This window comes from Salmo salar, chromosome 13 (assembly GCF_965601325.2).
Source record: "Salmo salar chromosome 13, fSalSal1, whole genome shotgun sequence".
NCBI lineage: Eukaryota > Metazoa > Chordata > Actinopteri > Salmoniformes > Salmonidae > Salmo > Salmo salar.
The window spans coordinates 108,403,062-108,421,779 of NC_138303.1; the positions used below are offsets into that span (position 1 = coordinate 108,403,062).

The following is an 18,718-nucleotide window of genomic DNA, read 5'->3' on the forward strand; positions in this document are numbered from 1 at the left end:
AAATAAACACCCAGGCTATTAATTGAAGTTTTACAACATTCCGAATGCTAATGATGATAGAGATAGATGATAATAATATTGCAATTCTTTTCAACAGCCTCTCAATGTCTGACATGATCTTGGCAATCTGCCCGAGCTTCTATCCTCTCTCATTCCCTACTATCAGTGTTGCATCTCTCTGGGTGACCCTAAAACACAACATTTAAAAGCAACAAAAAATATTAAATAAAAAAAGTACAGTCAGCTTCCTTGTAACTCATGTTTAAAAAAACAAAACAATTTTGGATAAAAACAAAAATAAAAACGGATTAAAATGTCAGACTTTAGAAAGTATTTTAACTATTCATTTTCAAAGATTAAAACAATTCTCAATCTGGTTCCTGATCAAGCCTTACAGTAGAGTCAATAGTGATGGTATGGTTACAGGGTAGAAGCTGATTAAATCTGGTAAAGTGGAGATAGTACACAGTCAGAACCCTTGATATTGTTAACAAAACATGGATGGCAATCCTAATCCTGTCCTCCCAGGATTCCACTTCCTGTGGAGTGAATTCTACTTCTTGTGGGACTAGGACTTCAGAAGGGGCTGGCGTTCGGCAGAAGAGCTCTGAGGAGAACATTAAGAAAAAATATATCAATATTTAGTCCGATCTGATTTCAGATCTGTTTTCAGATAATGAGCCTTACATGTTGTGTATCCCAGGACTCGAGCATAAAGCATAAAAGGACTTGGCTCAAGAAAAAAGGACTTGAGTATGAAGGGCTGAGTTTTACGCAAGGGTCTAGGGACTCAACTCTGACTTAGAAGTTTGAGTGACGAGACCTACATGTGTTCTTGATGGTTGATTTCGCCCCCGTACATTGTTAGATAAGAAAACAGACCAACAGCCAACTAACTATACCTAGTAATGACTCTTTAAGCACATAGTGTTTTGACAACATCCTGAGTGGGGAACATGTATCCATCATAGAAAGCTGTGTGGGAGTTCTCAGGATGCTGCCACGGTCACTTTTTTTATACCAAAACATTGAATACTCGATTCTGATTGGCTGAATGCAGTTTTTCTGTGGGAGCAGCCCCTGATAATGTGTCGGGAGCATTCTCTTCCTCCAGTTTCCTGGTATTATTACACTAACATGTAGCTACAGGGTGGAGTTGTTTATGACTTACATAACTACTCCCAAATGGAACAGATGACATCTTCATGAAGTCATAGTCAGGTTGTTCAAACTCGGTCCTGGGGCCCCCCCTGGGTGCACGTTTTGGCTTTTGCCGTAGCACTACACAGCTGATTGAAATAATGAACCTTGATAAGGATTTGGTTACTGGAATCAGCTGTGTAGTGCTAGGGCAAAACCAAAACATGCACCCAGGGGGGGGGGGGGTCCCCAGGGGGGGGGGGGTCCCCAGGACCGTGCCTGACTGGAAGACCCTGCCCTATATAGGGGCGGCATGTAGCCTAGTGGTTACAGCGTTGGGCCAGTAACCGAAAGGTTGCTCGATCAAGTCCCTGAGCTGACAAGGTAAAAATCTGTCGTTCTGCCCCTGAACAGGGCCGTTAACCCACTGTTCCTAGCCCGTCGTTATAAAGAAGAATTTATTCTTAACCGACTTGCCTAGTTAAACAAATAAATAATAAAATATAGTGCACTACTTTGGACCTGAGCCATACGACACATGAATGACCAATGACCTACGGCTATGACCTCTCACCTCTGGGATCCGTTGACGACACTGGACCACCATGAAGACCACGCCCAGGAGGATGCCTAAGCCAATCAGCATAAAGGGTATGTTGACCACTACGTTGCCCTCCGCCACGATCAGCTGCAGCTGTTTGGCCGATACCTCATCGATCACAACACTCTGTGGGGAGAAGAGAAGACATAAATGGGGTCATACATGCTTATGTCAAGTCATACCATGCATTATAACTGGATCATAATGCATTATATCTGCAGGCTAAAATGTAACACGTAAGAGGTGACAGGTAAAGAGTTAAATAGCTGAGGAACGCTCTGTTCTCTTATATTGAGGCAGAGTTGAGTTAAAACTGGTCAGACGATTTGCTAACAACAACATGATCAAGTGTGTCTGTGTGTGTGTGTGCGTGCCAGATAACCTGTGATATTCTGTTGACAAAACCACAGAGATTGTGGTGACAAAGTCACAACTTCCGGACTTGTCTCTGTGCTGCTGTGCTATTTGTTGATACTTGCCCCAATTTTTTTATTTATTTTTTACTTTTAATAACCATTTAATGAAAATCTATATTTAACACATTTACCAATGTCTTCGTTTTTTTCCCCCTCGCTCAACTTTTGTCATTCAACTTTTTCACCCCGGACGCTTTATGTGGACATGGTTCTACAGCACCTCCACCAGCCGAATCTATGTAGTAACATTAACACTATGCCATGTAACTGCAGTCGCTGTACTCATATACAGGATAACTATTGCCTTATGGTGAGGATAGCCGTTGTTCCAAGCCCAGCTTCAGATGCAATCGTTAGGCAAGGGTAATTTCAGTGTAGGAAAGGATGAAACAGGGTCTGTGCCACCAGTAAGTACAGATAGTAGTCTAAATCCCCTCGCACAGTCCCCGCAGCCGGACAACTTTCTCAAGGCTTCTGGAGGGAAATGCTGTAGGAATGCTCAACCGGTGTCGCTCATTCAGCCGACAGAAACTTTCAGCCGGTTCTCCCCATTAAGCAACGAGTCGGAGTCAGAGGCCGAGCCTTCTCTGGTCTCTCCTCCTCCCGTTACGGGGTCTGAGCCTTCTCAGGTCTCTCCTCCTCCTGTTATGGGGTCAGAGGCCGAGCCTTCTCTGGTCTCTCCTCCTCCCGTTACGGGGTCTGAGCCTTCTCAGGTCTCTCCTCCTCCCGTTACGGGGTCTGAGCCTTCTCAGGTCTCTCCTCCTCCCGTTACGCGGTCTGAGCCTTCTCAGGTCTCTCCTCCTCCCGTTACGGGGTCTGAGCCTTCTCAGGTCTCTACTCCTCCCGTTACGGGGTCTGAGCCTTCTCAGGTCCTTCTCAGGTCTCTCCTCCACCCGTTACGGGGTCTGAGCCTTCTCAGGTCTCTCCTCCTCCCGTTACGGGGTCTGAGCCTTCTCAGGTCTCTCCTCCACCCGTTACGGGGTCTGAGCCTTCTCAGGCCTCTCCTCCACCCGTTACGGGATCTGAGCCTTCTCAGGCCTCTCCTCCACCCGTTACGGGGTCTGAGCCTTCTCAGGTCTCTCCTCCACCCGTTACGGGGTCTGAGCCTTCTCAGGTCTCTCCTCCACCCGTTACGGGGTCTGAGCCTTCTCAGGTCTCTCCTCCACCCGTTACGCGGTCTGAGCCTTCTCTGGTCTCTCCTCCTCCCGTTACGCGGTCTGAGCCTTCTCAGGTCTCTCCTCCTCCCGTTACGCGGTCTGAGCCTTCTCAGGTCTCTCCTCCTCCCGTTACGGGGTCTGAGCCTTCTCAGGTCTCTCCTCCTCCCGTTACGGGGTCAGAGCCTTCTCAGGTCTCTCCTCCTCCCGTTACGGGGTCAGAGCCTTCTCTGGTCTCTCCTCCTCCCGTTACGGGGTCTGAGCCTTCTCGGGTCTCTCCTCCACCCGTTACGGGGTCTGAGCCTTCTCAGGTCTCTCCTCCTCCCGTTACGCGGTCTGAGCCTTCTCAGGTCTCTACTCCTCCCGTTACGGGGTCTGAGCCTTCTCAGGTCTTTCCTCCACCCGTTACGGGGTCTGAGCCTTCTCAGGTCTTTCCTGCACCCGTCTGAGCCACCGAAGCCTCCCACTATTAGCTCTGACAAATTGAAAACCCTAGTCATTGGCGACTCCATTACCCGCAGTATTAGACTTAAAAAGAACCATCCAGCGACCATACACTGTTTACCCGGGGGCAAGGCTACCAACGTTAAGGCTAATCTGAAGAGGGTGCTGGCTAAAGATAAAACTGGCAAGTGTAGAGAGTATAGGGATATTGTTATCCACGTCAGCACCAACGATGTTCGGATGAAACAGTCAGAGGTCACCAAGCGCAACATAGCTTCAGCGTGTAAATCAGCTAGAAAGATGCATCGACATCGAGTAAATGTCTCTGGCCCCCTCCCAGTTAGGGGGAGTGATGAGCTCTACAGCAGAGTCTCACAACTCAATCGCTGGTTGAAAACTTTTCTGCCCCTGCCAAAAGATAGCACTTGTAGATAATTGGCCCTCTTTCTGGGACTCACCCACAAACAGGACCAAGCCTGGCCTGCTAAGGAGTGACAGACTCCGTCCTAGCTGGAGGGGTGCTCTCATCTTATCTACGAACATAGACAGGGCTCAAATTCCTCTAGCGCCACAATGAGACAGCCAGTGAAGTCTGCCACTAGCACAGTCAGTGTAGTCAGCTCAGCTATCCCCATTGAGACTGTTGTGCCTCGATCTAGGTTGGGCAAAACTAAACATGGCAGTGTTCGTTTTAACAATCTCACTAGAATAAAGCCGTCCTCCATTCCTGTCATTATTGAAAGAGATTGTGATCTCTCACATCTCAAAATAGGGCTACTTAATGTCAGATCCCTCACTTCAAAGGCAGTTATAGTCAATGAACTAATGACTGATCATAATCTTGATGTGATTGGCCTGACTGAAACATGGCTCAAGCCTGATGAATTTACTGTGTTAAATGAGGCCTCTCCTCCTGTTTACACAAGTTACTATATCCCCTGCGCAATTCGCAAAAGCGGCGGTGTTGCTAACATTTACGATAGCAAATTTCAATTTACCTCCCCAAAAATGACTGCGTTTTCATCTTTTGAGCATCTGGTCATGAAATCGATGCAGCCTACTCAAACACTTTTCATAGCTACTGTTTACAGGCTTCCTGGGCCGTATAGAGCGTTCCTCACAGAGTTCCCTGAATTCCTATCGGACCTTGTAGTCATGGCAGATCATTCACATTTTTCACATGGAAAAGTCCACAGACCCACTCCAAAATGCTTTTGGAGCCATCATCGACTCAGTGGGTTTTGTCTAACATGTCTCCGGACCAAGTCATTGCCACAGTCATACTCTGGATCTAGTTTTAACCCGTGGAATAAATGTTGTGGATCTATGTGTTTCTCGTCATAATCCTGGACTCTCGGACCACCATCTTATTACTTTTGCAATCGCAACAAATAATCTGATCAGACCTAGGATCTAAATGTAGTGCGTAATACCCAAGATGCAGTAGCACCTCTAAAAACAAAAACTAGCTTCCTGGTATACAGGAAATACACGAGCCATGAAGCAAGCTTCCAGAAAACTGGAAAGACCGTACCGTGTAGTATCGAAGAGCCCTCACTGCTGCTCGATCACCCTATTTTTCCAACCTAATTGAGGAGAATAAGAACAATCCAAAAATGTATTTTTGATACTGTCGCAAAGCTAACTAAAAAGCAGCATTCCCCAAGAGAGGATGACTCACTTCAGCAGTGATACATTCATGAACTACTTTGACGAAAATATAATTAGAAAGCAAATTACCGACTCCTCTTTGAATCTGCATATTCCTCCAAAGCTCAGTTGTCCTGAGTCTGCACAACACTGCCAGGGCTTAGGATCAATGGAGACACTCAAGTTTTTAAATCCTGTATTTATTGACACATTGATGACAATAGTCATGGCCTCTAAACCTTCAAGCTGCCTACTGGACCCTATTCCAACTAAACGAGCTACTTCCTGTGCTTGGCCCTCCTATGTTGAACATAATAAATGGCTCTCTATCCACCGGATGTTTACCAAACTCACTAAAAGTGGCAGTAATAAAGCCTCTCTTGAAAAAGCCAAACCTTGACATATTTAACATTTTCCTTGACCCGGAAAATGTTAAATATATATATATTTTTTTGGGAGATGCTAGTTCTAGAGATCTGCTGTTGGATCTGACATATCTTGGTCGTACAGTCATCTGAAATAAAACTGAAGGACCTCGGCGTTACTCTGAATCCTGATCTCTCTTTTGATGAACATAAAGAATATATCAAAGACAGCTTTTTTCCATCTTCTCAACATCGCAAAAAAAAAAAAAAATCCAACATTTTGTCCAAAAAATCCATCAATGTATTTATAAAGCCCTTCTTACATCAGCTGATGTCACAAAGTGCTGTACAGAAACCCAGCCTAAAACCCCAAACAGCAAGCAATGCAGGTGTAGAAGCTAGCAAGTTAGCAAACCAAATGCATAGCTGGAGCCCTGACTTGGATAAAATTTATTGGACACATCTTACATTTCTTATAGTTATACTTATAATAATTATAAGCAGTGACGTAGTGGTGGGGTTGCCCCCCCACAAAAAAAAAATATATATACAGTGCCTTAAGAAAGTAGTCACATCACTTGACTTTTTCCACATTTTGTTGTTGCAGTCGGATTTTAAAATGGATTAAATTGAGATGTGTGTAGGCCAGTAACACAAAACCAAAAGTTGAATAACATTTTTACAAATTAATAAAAAATAAAAGCAGAAATATTTTTTTCCTCTCTATATGTTTATTGAGCGATGATATTTGATTTCATTCATAAGCTACTTACAGTGGTTCCTCCTTTAAAAGTTGCGAGCTTACACCGCGGGACTTACACCGAGGTACCCAGCGTCACGGCTTCATTGCTCCAGACCACCACAAGGGGGAGTTAGAGCACTCATTATGCATTTGGGTCCCAAGGTTTTTATATGACCAATCATATCGAGTGGTTCCAATAACGAATTTGACACGAGCCCTCCATCCCTGGTGACTTTCTTCAGCAAAGATGGCTGACAAAACATTACGGAGGTAGCAAACGTAAGTAATTATAACGTCATAACGAGTCAAGCCAAAAATGTACAATTGAGAGGAATATGTTAGTTAATGTAGAGACAAACGATTGTGCATATTTTTTGTCATAAAGTTAATTTACGAAAATCGCTATTTAGTAAGTTAGCTGACTAGCTAACATTAGCCAGCTAGCTAGCTGGTGTTATGACATGAGTATGACACTGAGAAAACCAGCAAACCAGGCTGTCATCTTGGGGAAACAGTGGATGTAAAGAATCTAGCTAGCTAAAATATTTAGTGCAAATGTACAATTGTGTAAGCTTAACTTGCAATGCAGCTGAAGTAACATAGCTAGCTAACTATTTACTTGCTTATTGTGTAGTGAAAGATAGAATTAACTGTTTGCCTATAGAATTGTAGCTAGCTACAGTATGTAGCCGATCTGTGTATGGACCCAAAAACGATAGGTTCTGAACCTATATTCATACCAATCTATGAACATCAGCTATCATTGTTCTTGTATCAACTTCAAGTCTGAATGGCATTAATGAAGCCTATGGATAGAGTAGAATATAATAACTTTATTGTGCCAAGGATACAAGTCCTATATACATGTACTGTAGTTATTACCTCGCATGAGATCCCCACATTGTAGCCTGTACATTGAATATATTCACTGATAATGAACTCTTCCTTGGCAAATAAAGGTGCGGTTCAGGTATGAATCTCTGTGAGACATTCTTTTTCAGTCATTATTCAATACCAGGTGTATCAAACTCCATTCTTTGAATGATGCTATGTCTGCATGTATGCATTACAATTATACACTTATTTACTGCTCCTGGGACATCAATGATTACACATTGTAACTATGCAATAAACTAGTGAAGAGGCGACTCCGGGATGCTGGCCTTCTAGGCAGAGTTCCTCTGTCCAGTGTCTGTGTTCTTTTGCCCATCTTAATCTTTTATTTTTATTGGCCAGTCTGAGATATGGCTTTTTCTTTGCAATTCTGCCTAGAAGGCAAGCATCCCGGAGTCACCTCTTCACTGTTGACATTGAGACTGGTGTTTGCCTGGACCATTTAATGAAGCTGCCAGTTGAGGACTTGTGAGGCGTCAGTGTCTAATTTGAGAAACAAATGTACTTGTCCTCTTGGTCAGTTGTGCATCTCCCACTCCTCTTTCTATTCTGGTTAGAGCCAGTTTGTGCTGTTCTGTGAAGGGAGTTGTACACAGCGTTGTATGAGATCTTCAGTTTCTTGGCAATTTCTCGCATGGAATTGCCTTCATTTCTCAGAACAAGAATAGACTGACTAGTTTCAGAAGAAAGGTCTTTGTTTCTGGCTATTTTTAACCTGTAATCGAAACCACAAATGCCTATGCTCCAGATACTCAACTTTTCTAAAAGGACAGTTTTATTGCTTCTTTAATCAGAACAACAGTTTTCAGTTGTGGTAACATAATTGCAAAATGGTTTTCTAATGATCGATTAGCCTTTTAAAATGATAAACTTGGATTAGCTAACACAACGTGCCATTGGAACACAGGAGTGATGGTTGCTGATAATGGGCCTCTGTACGCCTACGTAGATATTCCATAGCTACAATAGTCACTTACAACATTAACAATGTCTACAATGTATTTCTGATCAATTTTATGTTATTTTAAATGTGCTTTTCTTTAAAAAAACAAGGACATTTCTAAGTGACCCCAAACTTTTGAACGGTAGTACGTACGTTCGACTAATCTGGGTTTGGTGGATGCCAGGAGAACGCTACCTGCCCCAATGCATAGTGCCAACTGTAAAGTTTGGTGGAGGAGGAATAATGGTCTGGGGCTGTTTTTCATGGTTCGGGATAGGCCCCTTGTTCCAGTGAAGGGAAATCTTAACACTACAACATACAATGACATTCTAGACGATTCTGTGCTTCCAACTTTGTAGCAACAGTTTGGGAAAGGCCCTTTCCTGTTTCAGCATGACAATGCACCAAGCGAGGTCCATGCAGAAATGGTTTGTCGAGATCAGTGTGGAAGAACTTGACTGGCCAAATAGAGCCCTGAACTCAACCCCATCGAACACCTTTGGGATGAATTGGAACGCCGACTGCGAGACAGGTTTAATCACCCACAAGTCCCTGCAGCAAAGTTCCAACATCTAGTGGAAAGCCTTCCCAGAAAAGTAGAGGCTGTAATAGCAGCAAAGGGGGTAACCAACTCCATATTAATGCCCATTATTTTGGAATGAGATGTTCGACGAGCATACTTTTGGTAATCTAGTGTATCTACATAAGTTCAGCAACTGCACTCTTCTCATATTACTCGGTAGGCTACTGACCCATTGAAAGCTTCCTCCTAAAACCCCCTCTGTCTAAGGCCTACATAAGGTGGTCATAACAAATGTTATGAAGCCTGACGCAGGAGTGGTCTGCTATTGAGTTACCTTTGCTCCAGATAACTGGCGTAAGGCTTAAGGACATTCCTGGCTGAGCATGTATCATGTTTTCTCATCTAAGAAAAATGTTCAGCATTGTTGTGAGCCATGTGTCATTCTATTTATGTTTTTGGATCAGGATTTTTTTTTTACTTTGACCTAGTGGGGAACAATCGCTTAGTCAGATAATTAGTTAAATCACATGACAAACTAACAGCAATACATTATACGAACGTGGACACCCCAAAACATCTTCGAAAACAACAGCAGAAGGGGACCCGAACTAAATGAAGCTATATGCTGGGCCATCAGAGGTGTTGTCAGTCTGCCAGTAGGCACAATGAAGATGCATGTAAATAGCAGATACATTACGTGAAATAATGACCACGCCCAGCTTACCTCATTGAGATAGAGTACAGGAAACACCAGAGTCCTGATATCACCTGTTTGGCTGCAAAGAGAATGGAGGACAAATGTTAGAACAACTATAGAATCTAAAGCCATTGTTTAATCATCGTGAGACTTAAGGGACGTGACATACAGACATTCCGACATCAAAACCTGAAAAGTCACTGTTGGATCTTGGAACACAAGCGTTTCGCTAAACCCGCAATAACATCTGCTAAATATGTTTACGTTACCAATAACATTTGATTTAAAACTGACCCTAACCTTAACCCTAACCTGAACTTTAACCCCTAACATTGATCTAATTTTAAGCAATTGACAAATTCAACATTAGTTTGCCAGTCAGTCACACCTCCTTAGTTTCCCCCTGTATGATCATTGCATGAAATCACTTAAGAATGGACTTGTATTCCGCACTATGTAAATCTATTTTCAGAATGCATTTACTCTGCTGTAATCTTAGAACCTGCTTGTTACTAGGTTTGGGCGGTATACCGTGGTATTTGAGGAAAGCCACAGGATAGTTTTTCAATACCCTCAAAACTTATTGAAGTTTTTGCAATAAAATTTGAATATTTGTAGCAACTTAAGTTAACAACCTGCAGTCAACTTGTGTAATACTTTAGGAGAAATCTCTGTGGTGCAGCACACGAGGTGATGAAGTTACACATATACAATTCACTACTAAAATGTTTGGCCGTGGACATTTACAAGTGAAAGTGAACGAGGTAAATTGTGCAAATGAACAAAGTAGTGATGCATGCTTTTCTGAAGGAAGAGGAGCATGTGAACGTGGAGCAGAAGAGAGAAGAAGGGAAAAAAAAAAAAAAAAAAAAAAAACACTAGTAGGGACAAAAATGGCAGCTATACAGATAACTCAACTAGAGCTCTTTGACTTCTGGCAGATATCACCGAAAATAACATCTGGTAGCCACTGGCTATGCTTGTATACTGTTATGAGCTGGATTTGCTAGTCTTCGCAATTAGTTTGATCGTTTTCACTCGTTAGCATTTAGCTAACATTGTCTATGTGATTTCGCTATTATTAGTTTGTGCTAATTTTGGTAATAGAGGCCCAGTGGGCTTTTCTTATGTTTTTAGCACCCCCTTGTGTACTATGCCGGTAATATCGTAAATCCCGGGATGAGAGAAGGACGGTATGACTATATGAAAATCTGGATACCGCCCAAAACCTACTTGTTAGCCATTTACATTTTAAACCGCTCACTTAATACACTACTATAGTACGGTGTGTTTGTCAGTGCTCTGAACAAGATGAAGCCTGCCAACATCACCAGCAAGCCATTCCATACCCCATATTTCATGTGCCGACCAGTAGTTGAGTAGCACTATGTATGTTACACCACTGAAACTGATCCAAGTCGTACCATGCTACTGGACACACACACACACACACACACACACACACACACACACACACACACAATCGCATCTAAATGAATTTAACCTGAACTAACCTGGAAATGTGGTCGTAGTTAGTTAGACCAGCAGCACTAACTCGAGACAACAAACTGATGTTTTGTTTTATAAGAAACCATCAGAAAAACACAATTAACTCAGTCTTAACATTTTTTTTTTTAGCTAATTACTTAATTTAGTGACGAACAAATTATAAAAATAAAAATAAGGGAAACGATAAGGTCAGATGAGTGCATGGTGGACACCAGACCTGGATTCAAATACTATTTGAAATCCTTTCCAATACTTTAGTAGCTTGGCTTGATTGAGCTTGCCTGGTGCAATGGAACCAATAGAATAGCTCGCAAACCATGCCCACCTGGCCCTCCAGGCAGACTAAAACAAAAGCTAAATGGATTTAAATGATTTTTTTTTTTAAATGTAATTGAACCCAGGTCCGATGGACATCACGATGATACAACCAGTACGTCCATATCAAATCCTCATCACAATAAATGATGTGAGGAAAGAGCACCTGTAAGGGTGTACAGGGCAGAGTCAGAGTGCACTTCAGACTTACGAATACTGTTGTTCACACCCTGGGGACCATGTCAGATGTTGATGCGTTTTGACTGACCGAAGGTCACCGATGGAGTTATGATAACAGCGTAATTAACAATTCTTCAGAAAGACTCAGCACAGTCAGTCTCAACTAAAGGCTATACATTGTAGTCTGATGACTGTCGGCATGTTATGTGGTTGGAGAAAAATCACTTTAATTGATTGGTAATTTCGTTTTTCCAAAAAAAACAGGTCAGACTGTTCGGAAGAGACTACCTACAGGAAGTTTGTGTAAGCATGCTGGGGGTGTACTGACCGGGAGGCCTAGCGATTAGAGCGTTGAGCCAGTAAACTGAAAGGTCGCGAATTCGAATCCCAGAGCCGACAAGATGAGAAATCTGTCAATGTGCCCTTAAGCAAGGAACTGCTCCACGGTCGACGTTGATAATGACTGACCCTGGCCGTGACCCCACTCTCAGAGGAAACTACCCCTCAGCCAGGGTCTAATATGTATGCTACATCTCAAAGGCTTGAAAAAAACTCAGCCAGGGTTTACATTCTGACCCCATACCTTGTTAAATGTTGGGTATGCTTTCTGGTATGCATACGTGACTTATCTATACAGTCAATAGGTGGGGGGAGGGGGGTTGTTTGCTCACACTCAGTGAAACCGCCAAATGACTAAGAAGGCAATTTGTTTTACTCACATTCCCTTACTGCAATCTCAACCATAGATCTTCCAGTAATGCTCATGGTTAAATTCAATTAAGTACAGAATACACATGGTATACATCTTCCAATGAAATGCTTACTTGCAGGTTCCTTTGACGTCTTTCTGGGGTCAAATTGGGGTCATTATGTTCCTCTACTAATATGGCATTTAGAATATCCTACATGTTGTTTCTTGTACATTGGGGGGCTGGAGTCATTAGTTTCCAACACTGTTCCGTAATCTGGGATATATTTAGTGGGATATATTTACTTCCTCCCCCTCTGCTCTGTCAAAAGTCCATCTGTTGCAGCAATTGCACTTGGCAAGAACACACACACACTGCTCACACACATACACACAATGCTTGTTCACACACAGAATCTGCTGTAACTAGCTAACTAGTGTATTTAAACAGTGTAACGGATCATTAAATTTGGCCCCAGCAGATGAGGACCTCTGACACACAAGTTTCACTTCTCTCTCTACAAAGATAAAAAAATATATATATATTAAAAGCTGAGAAATAGATTAGAAATACTTCATAAATTAAAAGAGATTCTCTGCTACTTTTGTATACTTTTCAGCCAGTAGTTCTGAAAGTAGCCAAAAGTGGTCCCCGAAAATTGCCTACTACGTCACGTGTCTCTCTCCCCCTCCGTTGGACCTGCCCTGTAACCTCATTGGATAACGCTGGCCAGGCCTCTTGCTAGCTGTCACTCAAATTAGAGGGGCTGAAGTTCATTGGCTAGAACTCAAAATTGCTAGGGGGCTGGGCCACGTTTGGGGGGGATGGTACGGCACAGCTTCAACAAAACAGGCGCTTTCAAAAATAGGGATTTTTGTGGCTAATCGAGGAAAGCCAGTAAATCTGCTCATGGATTATGCACGTATGAAATACACAGACAGCCAAAAGCAGGAGGTTTAAAAATAAAAAAAATAAAAAATAACAATAAAACTTAGTCGCGAAAGTACCGGACATTGTCATTAAACTGTTTATATTATCTTACAGGTGATCATATCTGATAAACAGGAGGGATCACAAAACGCTGTTCAGAACAATGAGATGGGAGATAGCAGGCTTCTAGGGGTGTTCGGTACGAGACCTCTGTTCCGTCCTCACTGTGAACCCCATTGAATACATAAAAAAAAGTTGAACAAAATATAAAAACTCTAGCCTATGCCCTTTTGAGTAAATCTGAGCTCAAAACACATTCTAAGTTATTCTGTTAAAACAACTACATCTGGATTCCCTAACGGCGGACCGCGGGTGATAATAAAAAAAAAATGTTAAAAAAAAAAGATTGTTGGATATAAAAGACTGTAAAAACCCCAGCAAATCAGCTCCAAGTGATTTTACATTTTGGAAATCTGTTCCAAAGTATTCCCACACATGAGAGAGATATACTGTATGTGATCGTATACAAAAAGGTAAGCAAGAATTGACATTATGTTTTAGTAAAATATATCTGTTTGGGTTTCTGGCGGTAAATTTGCTGTCAACAAATTATTTGTAATTATGTTCAGGCCCCCCCCCCCCCCCCCCGACCATCCGCTCAAGAAAAATAGTTCCGCAGCTGAATCTAGTAGATCCCTGAACTAGAGCCTATGCTCACATTGTAATCAAAATTCAAATCTTAACTGGTGTATTTCAAACTGTCCTTTTGTGAGGCGCAGCCGGGAACTAGTTCTGTAAGATGGGAAGTGGTGGGGTCGATAAACCAGAATTAAAGGATTCTTCATCATCATTTAAAATATCCAGTTTGGGGAAATGTTGGCTCCCCAGTAGATTACAACGGCGATGGACAGAGAGTTGTGGATAAGACGTGAATAGTCGCCAAAGTAGTATGTCGCCAAAGTCAACGAGAATAGCCTATGCAGCTGCCAACACCTCAAATTTGTTGACACATTTACACCAAAATCTCAGTATACCAGAGGAAGACAGAAATGCAAACAAACAAAACAACATAATCTCCCCTCTGCATTCAAGCAGCTTCATTAAATAGTACCCACAAAACACCAGTCTCAACGTCAACAGTGAAGAGGGATGCTGGCCTTCTAGGCAGAATTCCTCTGTCCAGTGTCTGTTCTTTTGCCCATCTTGTCTTTTTAGTGGCCAGTCTGAGATATGGCTTTTTCTTTACAACTCTGCCTAGAAGGCCAGCATCCCGGAGTCGCCTCTTCACTGTTGATGTTGAGACTGGTGTTTGGCGGGTACTATTTAATGAAGCTGCCAGTTGAGAACTTGTGGTGGCAACACTTCAGGCGTCTGATTCTCAAACCAGACACTCTAATGTACTTGTCCACTTGCTCAGTTGTGCAACGGGGGCCTCCCACTTCTATTTCTATTCTGGTTAAAGTCAATTTGCGCTGTGAAGGGAATAGTACACAGCGTTATACGAGATCTTCAGTTTCTTGGCAATTTCTCGCCTTCATTTCTCAGAACAAGAATAGACTGACGAGTTTCAGAAAGTCTTTGTTTCTGGCTATTTTGAGCCTGTAATCGAAACCACGAATGCTGATGCTCCAGATACTCAACTAGTCTAAAGAAGGCCAGTTGTATTGCTTCTTTAATCAGAAACAACCGTTTTAAGCTGTGCTAAAATAATTGCAAAAGGGTTTTCTAATGATCAATTAGCCTTTTAAAATGATAAACTTGGATTAGCTAACACAACGTGCCATTGGAACATAGGAGTGATGGTTGCTGATAATGGGCCTCTGTACGCCGATGTAGATATTCCATAAAAAAATCTGCCATTTCCAGCTACAATAGTAATTTACAACATTAACAATGTCTACACTGTATTTCTGATCAATTTAATGTTATTTTAACATGGACAAAAAAAAAAAAAAAGCTTTTCTTCCAAAAACATAGTAATGTGTTGAATTATTAACATGTGCAATGTCTTGATTTCCGTGTGGAAACATATCTGCATGTCCTGATTTCTTATTTTTAGAATTGTCACATTTTTGTATGTTGTCGTTTAACAAGTATTTTACTTGTTCACAGAGCAATTGGAAAGTACTCAGACCCCTTGATTTTTTCCACATTTTGCTACGTTACAGCCTTATTCAATCTATACACAATACTCCACAATGACAAAGTAAAAACAAGATTGTTTTATATACATTAACATAAGTATTCAGACCCTTTGCTATATAAAGATCGAAATTGAGCTCAGGGGCATCCTTTTTCTATTGATCATCCTTGAGCTGTTTCTACAACTTGGAGTCCACCTGTGGTAAATTCTACTGATTAGACATGATTTAGAAAAGGCACACACCTGTCTATATGAGGTCCCACATTTGACTGTGCATGTCAGAGCAAAACCCTAGCCATGAGGTTGAAGGTATTTCCGTTGAGCTCCGAGACAGGATTGTGTCGAGGCAGAGATCTGAGGAAGGGTACCAAAAAATGTCTGCAGCATTGTAGGTCCCCAAGAACACAGTGGCCTCCATCATTCTTAAATGAAAGATGTTTTAGAACCACCAAGACTCTTCCCAGAGCTGGCCACCAGACCAAACTGAGCAATCGGGGGAGAAGGGCCTTGGTCAGGGTGGTGACCAAGAACCCGAAGATCACTCTGACAGAGCTCCAGAGTTCCTCTGTGGAGATGGGAGAACCTTCCAGAAGGACAACCATCTCTGCAGCACTCTATCAATCAGGCCTTTATGGTAGAGTGGCCAGACGGAAGCCACTCCTCAGTAAAAGGCACATGACAGCCCACTTGAAGTGTTGCCAAAAGGCACCTAAAGGACTCTGACCATGAAAAACAAGATTCTCTGGTCTGATGAAACCAAGATTGAACTTTTAGGCCTGAATGCCTAGTGTCACGTCTGGAGGAAACCTGGCACCATCCCTACGGTGAAGCATGGTGGTGGTGGTGGCAGTATCATGCTGTGGGTATATTTTTCAGCAGCAGGGACTGGGAGACTAGTCAGGATTGAGGGAAAGAGGAACGGAGCAAAGTACTGAGAGATCCTTGATGAAAACCTGCTCCAGAGCGCTCAGGACCAAAAGACTGGGGCGAAGGTTCACCTTCCAACAGGACAACGACCCTAAGAATACATCCAAGACAACGCAGGACTGGCTTCAGGACAAGTCTCTGAATGTCCTTGAGTGGCCCAGCCAGGGCCCGGACTTGAAGCTGATCAAACATCTCTGGAAAGACCTGAAAATAGCTGTACAGCAACACTCCCCATCCAACCTGACAGAGCTTGAGATGATCTGCAGAGAAGAATAGGAGGGAAAACTCCCCAAATAGAGGTGTGCCAAGCTGTAGCGTCATACCCCAGAAGACTCGAGGCTGTAATCGCTGCCAAAGGTACTGAGTAAAGGGTTTGAATACTTATGTAAATGTGATGTCAGTTTTTTAAATTTGCAAACATTTCTACAAATCTGTTTTCGCTTTGTCATCACAGGGTATTGCGTGTAGATTGATTAGGGGGGAAAAAAACGATTTAATCAATTTTAGAATAAGGCTGCAACGTAACAAAATGTGGAAAAAGTCAAGGGGTCTGAATACTTTCCAAATGCACTGTATATGTTCACCTGCCTGGGGACTGCAGAGGGAAATTAGCTGTTGGCTAAATATGGTACAAAGATATTTTACCAAGTGTACTGAGACTTATGATTTTGGTGTACATTGTACCTGTTCAAATAAAAGTGTGTGAGTAAAATGTGAAGATATAACAGTTAGGGAATAGTTTGGTTTGAGATAGTCTTTGCTTACCTAAACACAGGAATCTTCTCAACTAACACATTCACTTGAAGTCTCTTAGCAGCCTGAAGTACGATGCCTGTAAGCTGTGGAAACAAATCAGAGTTATGAATTATTACTACTTCTCAGGTTGCCTATTCTATAGACCACTGAATGCTAACAGTATCTGAATAATGTGTGTGAAATGATTGATAATATATGTCATATCAACAGAGGTATATTTTCTGGGTGACCTAAATATCGACTGGTTTTCATCAAGCTGTCCACTCAAGGAGCTTCAAACTGTAACCAGTGCCTGCAATCTGGTTCAGGTTATCAGTCAACCTACCACTACCAAGGGATTTACAAACAGCACATGAATGAAAATCACCCACATGTATTGATCACATCTTTACTAATGCTGCAGGAATTTCCTCTAAAGCAGTATCCACACCCATCAGATCTGTGATCATAACATGGAAGCAATATGTAGGAAGACCAAAGTTCCAAAGCCTGGGCCTAATATAGTGTAAGAGATCATACCAGAAGTTCTGTAGTGATTCATGTGAGGAGCAACCATACGGCACATTTTTCTTCCAGTTATTGATAAGCATGCACCTGTTAAGAAACTCTCTGTTAGAACTGCTAAATCCCTGTGGATTTATGAGTATTAGAAAAATGTTATGGTTGAGAGGGACGAGGAAAAAGGAATGACAAATAAGTCTGGATGCACAGACGACTGGCAAACATACTGTAAATTGAGAAATTATGTGAATTAACCAAAAGAAGAAACAGTAAAATTACATTCTCAAGACGATTCCGTGCTACCAACTTTGTGGCAACAGACCCTTTCCTGATTTAGCATGGAAATGCCCCAGTGCACAAAGCGAGGTCCATGCAGAAATGGTTTGTCCAGATCGGTGTGGAAGAACTCGACTGGCCTGCAGAGTCCTGACCTCAACCCCATCGAACACCTTTGGGATTAATTGGGGTTCTATAGGGCTCTGGTCTAAAGTAGTGAACTATATAGGGAATAGGGTTCTATAGGGCTCTGGTCTAAAGTAGTGCACTATATAGGGAATAGGGTTCTATAGGGCTCTGGTCTAAAGTAGTGCACTATATAGGGAATAAGGTTCCATAGGGCTCTGGTCAAAAGTAGTGCACTATATAGGGAATAGGGTTCTATAGGTCTCTGGTCTAAAGTAGTGCACTATATAGGGAATATGGTGCCATTTGGGATACAGCCCTAGGCTTATCTTTAGTGTCTCTACGCCTGGTACTGAGAAACTCCAACTGCACCACAAACAGCTCTATAAATAACAGCTTATCAACAGGAAGGACTTTATACACACTGCTTCTGACTGGCCTTGGCTCAGGAAGAGCACTGGGTCGTGTTCATTAGTGCACACCGTTGCAAAACGTTCTGCAATGGAAAACTGCTCTTCTCTTACTGGCTAGATTTAGGTAGTTACTGTAATTTGTCTCCTGAGCATCATAGTATGTGTGTGTCCCTGCTTTGTGTGAATTAGTGATATTATTATCCTTCTATAGTAAAAAAAAAATATCCAATCACAAAGAATAAAATGCTCTGTGAAAATGATGACCTGTTCTACTAAAGTGGTAATAGTGTTCCCTCTAGTGGTCAAAACTGAAAACATGCTGACGCCAGAGGTAAGGTACTCTTGGTAAAAGGTTATACACAAAACAAAAATATTAAAAACGTG

General features: G+C 42.3%; 1 protein-coding gene across 1 annotated transcript in view; it reads right to left on the reverse strand.

The window, feature by feature from the left end:
- Positions 1 to 245: 245 nt before the first annotated feature.
- scarb2c (scavenger receptor class B, member 2c) overlaps positions 246 to 18,718 on the reverse strand; it is a 39,734-nt gene continuing 21,261 nt past the window's right edge. Inside the window, exons 9-12 of the mRNA XM_045692629.2 lie at positions 17,028 to 17,101; positions 9,597 to 9,648; positions 1,715 to 1,867; positions 246 to 607 (exon numbers count right to left, since the gene is read on the reverse strand). Of these exons, the coding sequence (XP_045548585.1) occupies positions 569 to 607; positions 1,715 to 1,867; positions 9,597 to 9,648; positions 17,028 to 17,101 (318 nt within the window). The 3' untranslated portion in view covers positions 246 to 568. The remainder of the gene's footprint in view (positions 608 to 1,714; positions 1,868 to 9,596; positions 9,649 to 17,027; positions 17,102 to 18,718) is intronic.